Source organism: Astatotilapia calliptera, chromosome 1 (genome assembly GCF_964374335.1).
Source record: "Astatotilapia calliptera chromosome 1, fAstCal68.1, whole genome shotgun sequence".
Lineage (NCBI taxonomy): Eukaryota > Metazoa > Chordata > Actinopteri > Cichliformes > Cichlidae > Astatotilapia > Astatotilapia calliptera.
In genome coordinates, this window is record NC_137422.1 from 30,810,492 (window position 1) to 30,824,096 (window position 13,605).

The 13,605-nt window shown below is 39.1% G+C and overlaps 1 protein-coding gene across 1 annotated transcript in view; it reads right to left on the minus strand.

The window, feature by feature from the left end:
• cd276 (CD276 molecule) overlaps window positions 1–13,605 on the minus strand; it is a 73,548-nt gene that overhangs the window by 21,066 nt on the left and 38,877 nt on the right. Inside the window, exon 5 of the mRNA XM_026172836.2 lies at window positions 1,020–1,157. Within this exon, the coding sequence (XP_026028621.1) occupies window positions 1,020–1,157 (138 nt within the window). The remainder of the gene's footprint in view (window positions 1–1,019; window positions 1,158–13,605) is intronic.

The window sequence follows — 13,605 nt, forward strand, 5'->3', positions numbered from 1 at the left end:
CTCGGAAAAATACATTTTAATAAGGTGGGCAGTGGATGACCACATAATCAATCCTGCCTTCAGTGGTAGGGCTGCAGGCGAGACAAGCAGATGATCTTCCAGCCCACTGAAGAAAGGGGTCCCACAACCCCTAGGAGGCCTTTGCCCGTGGGAGGAACTGCATTATATTTTTCTCTTTCCATTTCATTTGATTTCATATGTTCCATGGAGCTATTTACTCTGAGTCTGTGTCACTTCCATATTTATTTTTAAACCTCTGGGCCTTGGTGCAGACACTGGCTGACCTTTATTTAAATGTCTCCTCCACTCTGAGCAGATCTCATTACAGCAGAGCTGGTGGCTTTGCACTATCTATCTCATTTCAAAACTTTTTCTCTGTGCACTTGCGGCGATCCTTGGCTATTCCGCAACGCTAATTACCAGAGCCTAGTAATGATGTTCCTCTCAGCTGAAGATATGTGTCCCACCATCCAAGATCCTGCCTATATGCATTAACCAGAACTCCCTCTGGATTCTCACAGTTCCTTGAGCAGTTAACATCTCATCTCTGCTTTCTCCTCTATCTCTCTCACTATCATTGTGCCTCCCACGTGATCTAGGCGACACATTGGAGTACTGCATCATCCACCGGGCCAATATGTGAAGAGTTTAATGAATCATCCAACATTTTAATGAAGGCCCTGAGAAGGCTTGAAAATGCTTGAGAGCACCACTGGTTAACATCCATTATTCAGTAAGCCCTTGGATTATGTATGTAGTAGGCAAACATAGTCCAAAAACTAAAATATCAAAATAGACGACATAATATCATGACTTTATTTTATTTTTTGTGGGGGATAAAAGCTGCCACTGCTCTAAGATTAATATTTCATATTTCCTAATGAAAGCAAGGCAGCCCTAAAACATTCTTTTATCCAACCTTGAGGACTCAACACAGAATTTGAAGAGGTCATCACCCATGAAATGTGAGAATATACACTGGTGTTGCATGTGCACAGCCACCTCTCCATTTCCCCCACCTTCTCTCTTGGCCTCCTCGCAGCTCTCCTTGATCTTCCTGCGGCAGACAGCAGCCAGGGCAATGAGCAGCACCAGCAGACATATAGCCAGGCCAACAGTTACCCACAGAGCCACCGGAGGGAACGCAATGTTCTGACCTGAAGCAGAAAGGGCAGAGGGAGAAAGAGCCTCATTATTCACTCTTGCAGTGCTAAAATAAGAGTGCAACTGTCACTGCTGTATCCATCACCATTATCGTGCTATTTGACAATTTTGCTGTTAGAATTCCTTGCCATAAAGAATCTGAATTACCAAGCCTGCAGAAGTACTAAAGCAAAACATGATGACACAGATGATGATTATTGCCATCATCATCATCATCAACACTGTCACATTGACTCCATATTAGGTTTGACTTTCAGAAACACTGGGACTGTCAGAGAAAATAGATATTACTGGGAAAATTTGCTTGATGTGAACAGTAAGAGCTTCTTTACTACTGTCCAATTAAGACACTTGAGCCTTTCAATTGAGCCCAGATGGCAGATAGTTTACCAGTCACACAAGACTGTGTTGTCGTTTCAAACAGCACTGGCACCGCTTTCAGAGGTTGCTGGCACTAACTATCCCACTCCCTACCTTCTGCTACACATTGGTCAGATGTGACAAGTTTTGATGATTTTAATACTCTATAACTTCCTGATGTACCCAGTCAATGACTAGTTCTGAGTTTTGAGATGTACAACAAGCCAGAAGATTCTCAATTGTGGTTGCCAAAATTTAGTTAATGTTTGTTTTGTTGTTTTTTTTGCTATACATATGCCCATATGTTAAATACAGGTTTCTAACCATAAAATGCTTTCACTTCACATCACTTTTCAGAAATTATCCATCAAAATTGGTGACAGTATCCTGGCTAACTGGAAACTGATGAGGAAAAATAAAAAACTGGTTAACGGGACAACAAAAAGATATCAGACACAGCCAAATTTCCCTGGGGTATTCAAACTGAACAGAGGGAGAAGGAAACAGCAGAGCCACTAAATAGCTGCGAGCCTGGCTGTAGCACAAACAAGCCTCCTTCAGAGAATGCCCACTCGGGGCAAAAAAAAAAAAGAAAAAAAAAAAGAAAGAAAACAAATGCTGAAAAAATGACTGGCATTGGACAAACGCAATGGTGAAGCATGTGTAAAGACTTGGCATCAGAAATGAAGACAGGCAAGCTAAAATATAAACCAGCCAAGATGGAAGGCTAATACCGGCATTTAATCTCCGAAGGAAATCCATTAAAAAAGTAAACACCACAACAAAACAAAACAAAAAAACATTATCCTGTAAAACAAGTGTACTTGATATTAAAAATAGATTTATTTGATATGGCAATATTATTTGGTCAGTTTGTTGGCTTACCATATTATTAGATGGAGTGGTGTGGCATTTATTGTACAAACATGACTCCTAATGACTTCAGGAAAGATGCCAGTTAATGTTTTACAACACTAACTGGAGAGATCTCTTTAAGTCTGTACACATATTGATCCTTTAACTCTTTTGTGAATGCCACGATCACATCAAATTCTCAGTTTGTACAACATTTTGGTTTATTGACAAAAAAAACCCCTGCAAAATGACTATTCACCTTCACTGTGAACATATTAGCATGCTGATGTTAGCATCTAACACGATGCACCGTTTGACTTACACCCTGCTTTGTTATTTCTGCTCGACGAAGATTCATGCTTTGATATCACTCTAAATTAAGAGAGCAGAATTGCATACAAAAACGTATGTTAAGATTATACTGTAATTTTAAGGTTGCCATGGCCTGTTTAGCTGTTTATATCCATTTCAAGAGTGTCTCTCAATACAAAAGGCATTATAAAGACTCCTTGGTGCTGCAACTGCAGAGCAGAATAAAGAACGAAATGTCAGAGAAAGGATAAAATCTGGAAAGTCAATCTTGTCATTATGATGAAGCTGTGTAAGCCTCCCCAGGCTAGCCATGAGTGATGATGCTGTGGACTGCTGTCCACTGAGCCCTTCGCTCTGCTATATTTAAAGAATGACCATCTGAAAGCCACTTCGTACCAGGAACGAACACATGTATGAAAGAACTAATCGTACAAGAGCTGTTCACGTGTTGTGATTGCAAAAAAAGGTAACAAATATGTCTAGCTTTTTGTGGCGAGTAAAGAAGGTGCAGTGCTCTTTGTTTCCATGGTCTCTCATTCTCTTTTTATTCTCATACCTTCCCCACCATGCTTTTCCTCCCTCTAGGCAGGCTGATAAAGACAAATGCCATAGTCGGCTATCATTGCAACGCTGGGGCCCAAAGGGCTGCAGGATCATATTTTTCTTTTTCTCTTGTTTGATGATGTGATTTTGTTTTCTTCAGAAATAGATTTGTCTCTAATGGCTCTGTTTACCTATCCTCTCTTTCCCCTTTTTCCCTACTCCCTCTGTGCAAGGGTAAGGATGGAGTGCTCTGGGCTGCACTGTCACATTACCTGGAGCCTGCAGACAGAGGACAAACTTAACTGATACACTTGGCATTTTCTCAATGCTGTTAATGTGTAGCACTAATCAGAATACACACTTAAAATGTTGTCTGTTAGAAAAATCAATTATAAATTTCAAGCCAACTTTGTACTCAACACTGTTGGAAGTGTAATGTGTGCCTAACATTAAGCTGATTTGATTTGATAGAGACAGACAATGATAATAACAGACCTAAATGCCAAACTCTCATCAGGGTTCCTTGTCTGTATTTATTATCCTTCCATGTTTGCTGATGCCAACACAAAGTGTTGTGTTACCAGTAAACATGAAATGAATATTATGTGCACTGTGGGCACAAATGAAATCATGCTATCTACAGAGTAGATCTTTTTTTGTTGTCATATTGGCACATAAAGAACTGGAAGCACAGTAAGGATCTAGATACTTTTAGCGTATTTAAACTTTACTGCATTTATGAATTTAGTCTTGCGTAACAGTAATACATTTTATCCTGAAATAATATTTGGTCTTCTAAAAATTACATTTAGTATACTTCATATATGAAAGAAGATCAACAGAAATCTCAATTTGAATTCTGAGGAATTTTCTTGCTTGTGGCATGTGATTCCAAACAAGCAGCCTCTGGTTACTCGTTTATTAGATATTTCTGTCTTGTGATGTGGCCACTAAGAAGGGACATAATCCACAGCTCATGTAGAGATCACATATTTTGTGTACATTACTGATAAACAGATTGTGAGGACATGGCAGTAGTAACACCAGTGCAATATCATAGCTTACTGATTATGTTGTGACTTTACTCAAAGTGTTGGTGTGACGCTATATATATGTAAAATATAAGGTAGAGATGGCACGATACCACTTTTTTATGTCCGATACCGATATCATAAATTTGGCTATCGGCCGATACCGATATGAATCCGATATAGTGTGTTTTTTAATCAATAAAACTGTTTTTTTTAATATCTTGCTGCTTTTTGTATAAGTTCATACTCAAGTAAAAAAAACCCCCAAAAAAACACACTAAAGCTATTCTGTTATACCTGTATGCAAAAAATGCACTGCACCCAAAATATTTCATAGTTCAGCAATACTGATCAATCTAATAATCTTAAACCTACTCCATCACCCCTATTCTGGTATTTTAAAGAGTAAGCAACCTAACTAATAGGGCTCTAAAACTCCCAGCAAAAAAAAAAAAAAAGAAGAAAGAAAAAATAAGGAACCACCCCCCACCCTCCACCTCATGATGCTTAATCGACGTAATCAACTTTAATTTGAAGCAGTGTGAAAAAAAAATGCACAGAAATAAATTATTTTTCAAGAATAAATAAATAGATTCAACATCTTTCTTCAACATAATTGCAGACTGCACAGATGGTACCTTCCCAAAGGAAAAAGTACTATAGCTTACTAGGGTATATTAGACTTAATAGCTACTATATACAGTAATGGACTTCTATTCATTTTACGTCAGATTAAAACTTTGGGTCTAAGATTCAGATAATTATTTAATAAAAGCTAGACATTTTAAATGAGAATAAGAAAGAAAAGTATGAGTTTTGTGAGGTGCTTTTTTGATATTTAATGGATAGGATTACATTTTGTATTTTTCTCCGATATCCGATCCAGTAATTTATGTCAGTATCGGACCGATACCAATATGTAATATCAGATCGGTCCATCTCTATTAGAGATGTGAATATTACTGCAGATGTTACTGTCAAAGTTGCTGTGACTCAAACATAGAAACATTTGATTTTTTTTATTTCCCTCACCTAGTTTATTTTAAAGTATTTTATAGCATAGAAAACCTTTGAAAATAGGCTTCAGTTCACATTTAAGTCCAGAAAATCATAAATCAAAATATGGATATTACCTGTCCACAGATTCATGGTGACGTAACTGCTCTTTTAACTGTCTGGTGTCTTTGCTTTGTTTGGTGTTTGTAGACATGGTTTACATGAGTTTTTAGCTGAGATTCAGAGGTTTCTGTGGACACTACTCATGTCAGCACTTATATTTCTGACCTTGTGTTATAATTGATTAAACGCGATCTCCTCCCTTTTGCCCCCATTTTTGATGTTGTGGGTGCAAATGATCAGGCATGACATTCTCATAATAAATCAGAGAACATACTGCAAATAATTATTTCTGCATTTGTGTGATTGAAATGAATTGAAAATGTGTGCAATGACACCGTTTTAAAGATTTAGCCTAAATAATTTTGGCGTGAATGAGCCTAAACATGATGACCTGACTAATGACACCATATCACCTGTGACACTCACACACGCACGTATGACTTTGCCAGTTTCAGCTGAAACAATTTCAGTGTTTCAAACCATGTTCCAGAGTTTTTAGTTCATCGTTCATGAGGTTTCAAGAAGAAAATGAAAGACAGATCTGAATGTTTGAAAGTGTTTTGGAGAAATTCTATAAAGATTAGATGAACAATACTCAAAGGATAAATTTAATTGGTTTATTTTGTTAGATAAGTTGAACAAAAAGTTAAACAAGCAAGTAAATAAAGAAACAAGGTAAAACGAAGTAAGAGCAAAAAAGTTAGCAAGTAAATAACGAAACAAGGTAGAGGAGAGAAAACCCCAACAATCCCCTCTGAGCAAGCACTAGGCGACAGTGGGGAGGAAAAACTGCCTTTAAACGGGCAGAAACCGCCGGCAGGAGGGGGCAGTCAACTGCCGGGACTGGTTGGGGGGGTGAACAGAGGTGGAGCAAGACGAGGCTACATCAGTTGAAGAAGCAGTATTGTCCCTCTTCCGAAAAAAGCTGAAGAATTTTTTCTTCTTTTTCATGGACTTTTCTACGAGCGCCTTTTTCTCCAGGATGAGGGTTCTCAACTCATCGATGGTTTCTGTGTTTTGCTTCTTAAGTTTCTTGCATGTTTGTTCCACCTGTTCTAATGTTGCTTGTGTTTCTTCAAGCTTTTCTTTGAGGTCTTTGGATGTTGCCTCCTGTGTCAGCTTTGCCTTCTGCAGGTCTGCATTTCTCACTTGATCTTCTTTGTGCAGGCCTTCTAGCTGCTCATTTCTTCTCTGGATGTCGTGGAGCGTACACTGCAGGTCTACATGCGTTTTGTCTTGCTTTTGGGCCTGCATTTCGGTGTTTTCCCGCTTCAAGTTGTTGAATTCCAACAATATCCCCTTAATGAGCTCCGAGTTGTTTTTTGCCATTTGATCGATCCTTTTCTGCATCTGTGAGCATCGTTTTTCCAGTGTTTTCTTTTCTCCCTCCAGCTCACTTGTTTTGACCTTCAGTTCATCACAGAATCTTTGCAACTTTTGATTTTTACTCTCAAAGTCCTTGATAATGCACTTTTCTTCTGTCAGTCTTTCTTGCTGTTGCTCTTTCTCTTGAATGAGGTCTTTATTTTGGCACAGTGTTTGATCCAACCTTACCTTCACCATTGTGTACTTTTCCTGCATGCCTTGGAGTTCGCGCTGCAGGTCTTTTTGCTTTTTGTCCTGTTCTTCCTTCTGTTGGAGGACTTCTTTATTTTTTTCTTCAGCTTCATCAAGCTTTCTCTGGAGCAGGTGATTCTTTTGGTCCATGTATTGGAGATCCCACTCTATCTTATCAATCTCCCACTCTATCTTATGCTCGGACATTTCTTTAACTTCAGCGCTCTTTTTCTTGTTTTCTTTGATGAGGAATACAATCTGCTCTCTGGCTTGAGCAAACTTGATCCCCCAGCCCTCATTAATAATGTTGATGTCGGGCTGGCGCTGTAGTGTTTCTTCCAGGTGTTTATTTTGTGCTTCCATTTGTAAGCACTTCTTCTCCAGGTGAAGTTTTTCTTTTTCAATTTGTTGAATTTTGTTCTGGAGATGGTTGTTTACATTTCTACTCTCCCGTAATGCCCTTTGAGTGGATAAGAGGCCATTTGGAGAAATTGGCCGGCCACGCGTGGAAGGAGAGGCGGCGTAATCTTTTTGTCTTGGTTGCCGTAATCTTGGATACATGTTGGCGTTTGTATCCGATGACTCTGACAGGTTTCCGAATGTTTCTGTAGTGAACGTTTGAAGGCTGCAAACACAAAGGCTGCGAAGAAACGAACTAAAAATTGCTGTTTCTCACCCCTACTTAAGGAAAAACTTCAAAGGATCAAAGATCCATATGACATCATCACTCCTAAGCCAATCAGATTGTCACATGACATTTTGGAATGGGGATTTTTTTTTTTTTTAAACAGTTTTCAAATGTAACTTAATATTTCTTAAGTGACCTGTTTAGTTGATTAAGAAATTTATTGCCACAAACGTCCCTAATGTTAAATAAGAGACAACAGAAAAAAATAGGTTTTTTCCTATGTAATAGAGCTATAATATTTTTTTTATAATTATCCTACTTTTTATAAAAGGGAACATTATTTAAAGAATATGTAGTTAATTAAACAAACTCTCTGTTCATCTACAGGGTATAACGAGAAGGGTGAGCTTCCTGCTCGAAAATGAAATGACCAAAATAAATGTATTTCTCTGCAATTACAAACTGTGTAAACAGTCTTTGTATCAAAAAGCGAACGCTTGTGAGATGTCATTAGAGATTACAGATGGCACGATACCACTTTTTTATGTCCGATACCGATATCATAAATTTGGATTTTGGCCGATACCGATATGAATCCGATATAGTGTGTTTTTTAATCAATAAAACTGTTTTTTTAATATCTTGCTGCTTTTTGTATAAGTTCATAAAACAAAAAAACAAACAAACACTAAAGCTATTCTTTTATACCTGTATGCAAAAAATGCACTGCACCCAAAATATTTCATAGTTCAGCAATACTGATCAATCTAATAAACTTAAACCTACTCCACCCTCCCTATTCTGGTATTTTAAAGAGTAAGCAACCTAACTAATAGGGCTCTAAAACTCCCAGCAAAAAAAAAATAAAAAAAATAAAAAAAATAGGGAACCACGCTCCACCTCATGATGCTTAATCGACGTAATCAAATTTAATTTGATGCAGTGTGAAAAAAAATGCACAGAAATAAATTATTTTTCCAAGAATAATTAAATAAATTCAACATCTTTCTTCAACAGAACTGCAGACTGCACAGATGGTACCTTCCCAAAGGAAAAAGTACTATAGCTTACTAGGGTATATATATTAGACTTAATAGTCACTATATACAGTAATGGACTTCTATTTATTTTACATCAGATTAAAACTTTGGGTGTAAGATTCAGATAATTATTTAATAAAAGCTCGACATTTTAAATGAGAATAAGAAAGAAAAGTATGTCTTTGTGCCCCCTTTTCCCTGTTCATGCCCTATCGGCCCCCCTGGCCAAACTTTGCTAGATCCGCCCCTGCACAGTTACCAGCCGTCAGCTACGTAGAAAAGGATCCTGGTCTAGAAAGCAATATCAGAATCAGAATCAGAATTGTGTTTATTGATTCTGATATTATTAAATATCCATATATTAAATAAATTTTAACAACAGATTATCAAGCTTAAACGTGCTGCTGTTATTCAGCCGCTGGTTTCCTCTTTCTGGTGCAAAGTGGGAGATAAACAAACAAGAGAGACGGACTCGCGACAGAAAAGCCGATCAGCTGATCACTGATCAGTTTCATGATTGAAGTAGCAGCAGGAGGGGGAGAGAAGAGGCAGTCGCTTCATATATCGGTTGTTAAGCTTAACGTGGGAATGCTTTACAAACATTCAGAGATGAACTTACACACTTGCTTTACTTCTCTCTGGGATCACTTCCTCGGAGATGAAATGCTGGTTTGCATGCTACAAATACACACAGCCGCTCTATGTGAGCACACTGCTTTGACGTGCTAAGGTTATGAGGAGAGTCACGCCGTGTCGCAAGTTTTGTGAGGTGCTTTTTTGATATTTAATGGATCGGATTACATCTTGTATTTTTCCCCGATATCCGATCCAGTAATTTACGTCAGTATCGGACCGATACCGATACGGTCCATCTCTAATATAAGGCAGGTGCAGAAGCTATAAAGCGGTCATTTTCTATTACGCTGCACATGGATATAACACACTATGTCGTTTCCTTGCAGATTTTTTATGAGCATAATCAAATTTCTCAAAAACAAGTGCCATATGGAAAGTTGCTACAATTATACCATCAATCAATTTTTGTAGCATTTTTATATGTGATAACAACCACACCTAACCCAGGGCTTATCCTGAAGTAATACTTATTATACAAGGGGTGCATCACCGTAGGTGTTTTGTGGACTGTAGAAGACCACAGGAGCCTACTAAGATAAAAATAGATATTTAATGGGGGCAGGTAAGAGAATGATAAAATACCACCTCCATATGGAGCCTCTAACATAGGGCGCAACGCCAGGGAGAAAAGAGGCTCCCTTAGTCTCTAGAAGACACTATAGAGGACTTGCAAGGGCCCAGCTTAGGTATTGTTTGGGCTTCAGTAAAAGATTTGCAGGCATTTTTACAAGCCTGAGTGTTTTCTCTCCAGCACCTCTGGAGGAATAAAGTGCTCCTAAGACTCCCTTGCCTGTCATCTTGGTTCTGCAACGTGAAGGCGGTCGAGATCAAAGCTGCTTTCTCTCCAACTGTCACCCCAGTTTTACCTTCCTAGAAGACACCTTGCCTCTTAAGCTGGGACCAAAGGAGAATAATGTCTCTTGACGGAAGGATGGCTTCAGGCTAAAAAGAGCCTCAAGGCTCATTGTAGACAAGCTGGATGGATGAGGAAGAGGAGAGGAAGAGTCAATTAGGTTTTTCTTTCATTGTCAGGATGAACAACTTGGCTTTTTCCTGGCTGGTTGTGAAGATGGAGGTAGAGAGAAAGGGCACCTGTTACAGAGGAGAATTGATCACAGAAGAGCAAGCTGGACTAGGGGCTAGCCCAAGGGTTGAGCAGCAGCAGAGCCCAGCCCTGCTAGAGGGCCTATACAGCCCTGGAGACCACAGAGGCACAGCTAGAAACAGGCTTATATAGCTTTCTAACAATGAGTCATAAGGTAGAGATAAAGACATTTATTCTGACAATACAGTAAGAGCGGGAAGACAAAGTAAAGTGAATGAGATATAAAACTCAATGAGACAAAACAGGAGCTCAGAATTAAATCATACTCACCGTAAACTAGTGAAGTGATTGATATATATACACAAACTACCTCAGAAAGTGCAAATAGATGCACAGGCATCGATGATTTCAACTTTTTTCATGCACTTTCTGCGTAACACAACCTGACCACGGAAGAAAAGATTGGCAGAAACAATAACAACTGTGCTAATGGAAAGATGGCCTCAGTGTCAGAGGACACGGATTAATCAGAATGAAAAACATGAGCATGAATATTAGGATTACATTGAACGAATGACTTTGAATTTGTTTCAGCTTCAGTTTCAATTATGAGCCTTTATTATCAACCTCGAAGGTGTCCATCAAAACCCCAGAACCCTCCCCATTCAGCCCCAGCTTGAAAAGCTTGTGACTGCACAGGCACACCAGCTGTTCTTGCAATATTTCTAGGAACACCTCTCCTCACCAAGAGAGGACAAGGAGCTGACTTGTAGAGGGAAAACTTGGCAAACTGAGATGGATGGCGACAGGTTTTTGTCCTGTCAGCATCTTCGCTTGGAGCCTTTGCTCTTTTTTGCATTTCAATAAATAGCTTTTCAGTAAGATGCTACCTCACTGTCATATTGGCATGCAGAGAGGCAATGTGCTCATCTCTAGGACGACCTAGCGCCCATTTACTTACACAATTTGTCTGACATTATTGCCCTTCCCCTGACGCTATGGGTTTGAGGCAAGCAGGAGTGTATGATGTGCAGACGTGCACATTAAAACAAAATAATGGCTCTGCATTTATAGGAATAAAGATTCTAACAGCCCTCTTTTTTTCTCAGCGGGAGAACTATAAAAGCCATCTGGTGGTGGTGCAGAAAGTAGTGGAAAGTATGCAGGAGAGCAAGGTGGATGAGTTAGTGAGTCAGTGAAGGTTGAAGCGATGGGGGGTAAGCGGGGGAGTGACCAAGTGACCTGAGGAGGTGAAAAAACAATTGGATGAATTAGTTTTTGCTTCATAAGCAAGCAGAGACTGAGGCTGTGACTGCGTGAATGCTGGACTGGGCTTGAATCACAATGAACTCTGTGGTATTAGTCTACTCTCAACTCGTAAGCTATCTCTCAGACATGTCAGGCTGCTTCTGACCTTTCTCCAGTGGAAGGTTGGCTCAAAGTGTGGAGGTAGTCTGCCTATAATGCAGTGCTATGGATTTAGAATGATGAGATGGTGTGCTAAGGTTACCACCCTCATAAAATGAGTCAGACTTTAATCTGATTGATCCACAGGTGAATATTCCCTGCCACTCAACAGTCGCACAGCACAGAGAGGTTACAATGAGACATGGAGATGGAGTGTACTTGAGTTTCATTTGGCAGGTCAAAGCCAGAGATGGATTTCGATGATCGCAGCTTTTGCATATGAAACAAAACAGTGTAGCAGTATGAATGAAAAACTAAATTAATAGTATGAATTCACCTTTTTTCCCTCTCTTTGTGTTTATACGCCACTCTGCATTTCCACAGTGTGTCTTTTGTCTCATCTCCCTCCCCTGGCCCCCTACTTGCCACAGCAGATGGCTGCCCCTCCTTCAGCCTGGTTCTGCCAGAGATTTCTTCCTGTTAAAAGGGAATTTTTCCTTCCTACTGTCACCAAGTGCTTGCTCATGGGGGGTTGTCTGATTGTTGGGGTTTTCTCTGTATTAATATAGGTAGGGTCTTTACCTTGCAGCAACTTGTTGTGATTTGGTGCTATATAAATAAAACTGAACTGAATACAGAGTATAAAATGGTAAATGGCCTGTATTTATATAGCGCTTTACTAGTCCCTAAGGACCTCAAAGCGCTTTATATATCCAGTCATCCACCCATTCACACACACATTCACACACTGGTGATGGCAAGCTACATTGTAGCCACAGCCACCCTGGGGCGCACTGATAAAAGATGGATATAGCAACTGTAACATGACCCATTGGTTTCTGAAGTCATGTTTTGAAGCCTCAAACAATTCTGTATCAACATCTGTTTAAAAAGGGTGGAGCTGATAACGAAGAGGGGGCTCTGACTGTAAATCTGCATGCTGATTGACTAATAGGTTTTGGCAGACAACTTATTAGCCAATGCGCATAAAACCATTCAATTTGAAGCACAGTGTGAGACAGATTTATTAAAAATGCTTAGCGTTTTTATTCAATGTGACCACGAAAGATTGACTAACCCATAAACTCAGGACTAAAGTGTTTGCAGAAAGCTGTTTTCTGAAAGACTTCCATAATGCCAGAAGTCTTTTTGCAACCATAGCTATCGCCATCTGGTGGCCTTCAGACAGAATGAAAATTGTTAGGCTGAACTGGCTTCATTTTTGTGACCCAGAAGCAGTGTTGGTCAAGTTACTTGAAAAAAGTAATCAGTAACTAATTACCGATTACTTCCCTAAAAAAGTAATCCCGTTACTTTACTGATTACTTATTTCCACAAGTAATTAATTACTTAGTTACTTTTTAAAAACACGATTTACAACCTGAGTAGGTGATAAAGCGATAGATCTTTCAGCCCAATTCTACTTTTTCTGCATAATCCATCATACAAAATGTAATCAAATGGAAAAGTCTCTTTTTAAAACTTGTTTAATTAGTTTTAAACTTTTAACTTTATGCATCAAGCAAAAATTTAATTATATGCAACATTCTCTGACTGGAAGAAATTTGTTTAACATTTAAACTTATTTTCTGCACATTCCAGCACATAAAATATTTTTTTTTTGTGTGTGTTTACACTCACTCTTTCAAATAGATGCAAGTAAAACACAGCAGAAAATAAATAACATCAAAGACTCAGCGGTCCTCTTGCTCTATTTTCACCTGTAAAGCAGGAGTGGCGTAGGCGGAGGTTTACCCTGGTGCAGGTGTGCCGCAGCGGTCAGTGGAAGAATCCGCGAGTTTCTCTGTGAGTTTCCCATTACGTCGTAGCGCACTCGGTGCTTGCTTGGAAGTTTAGGGGGTTTTTTCGCTGTAAAAAGAAGTTTTCTTCCCACGCACAACGGACACT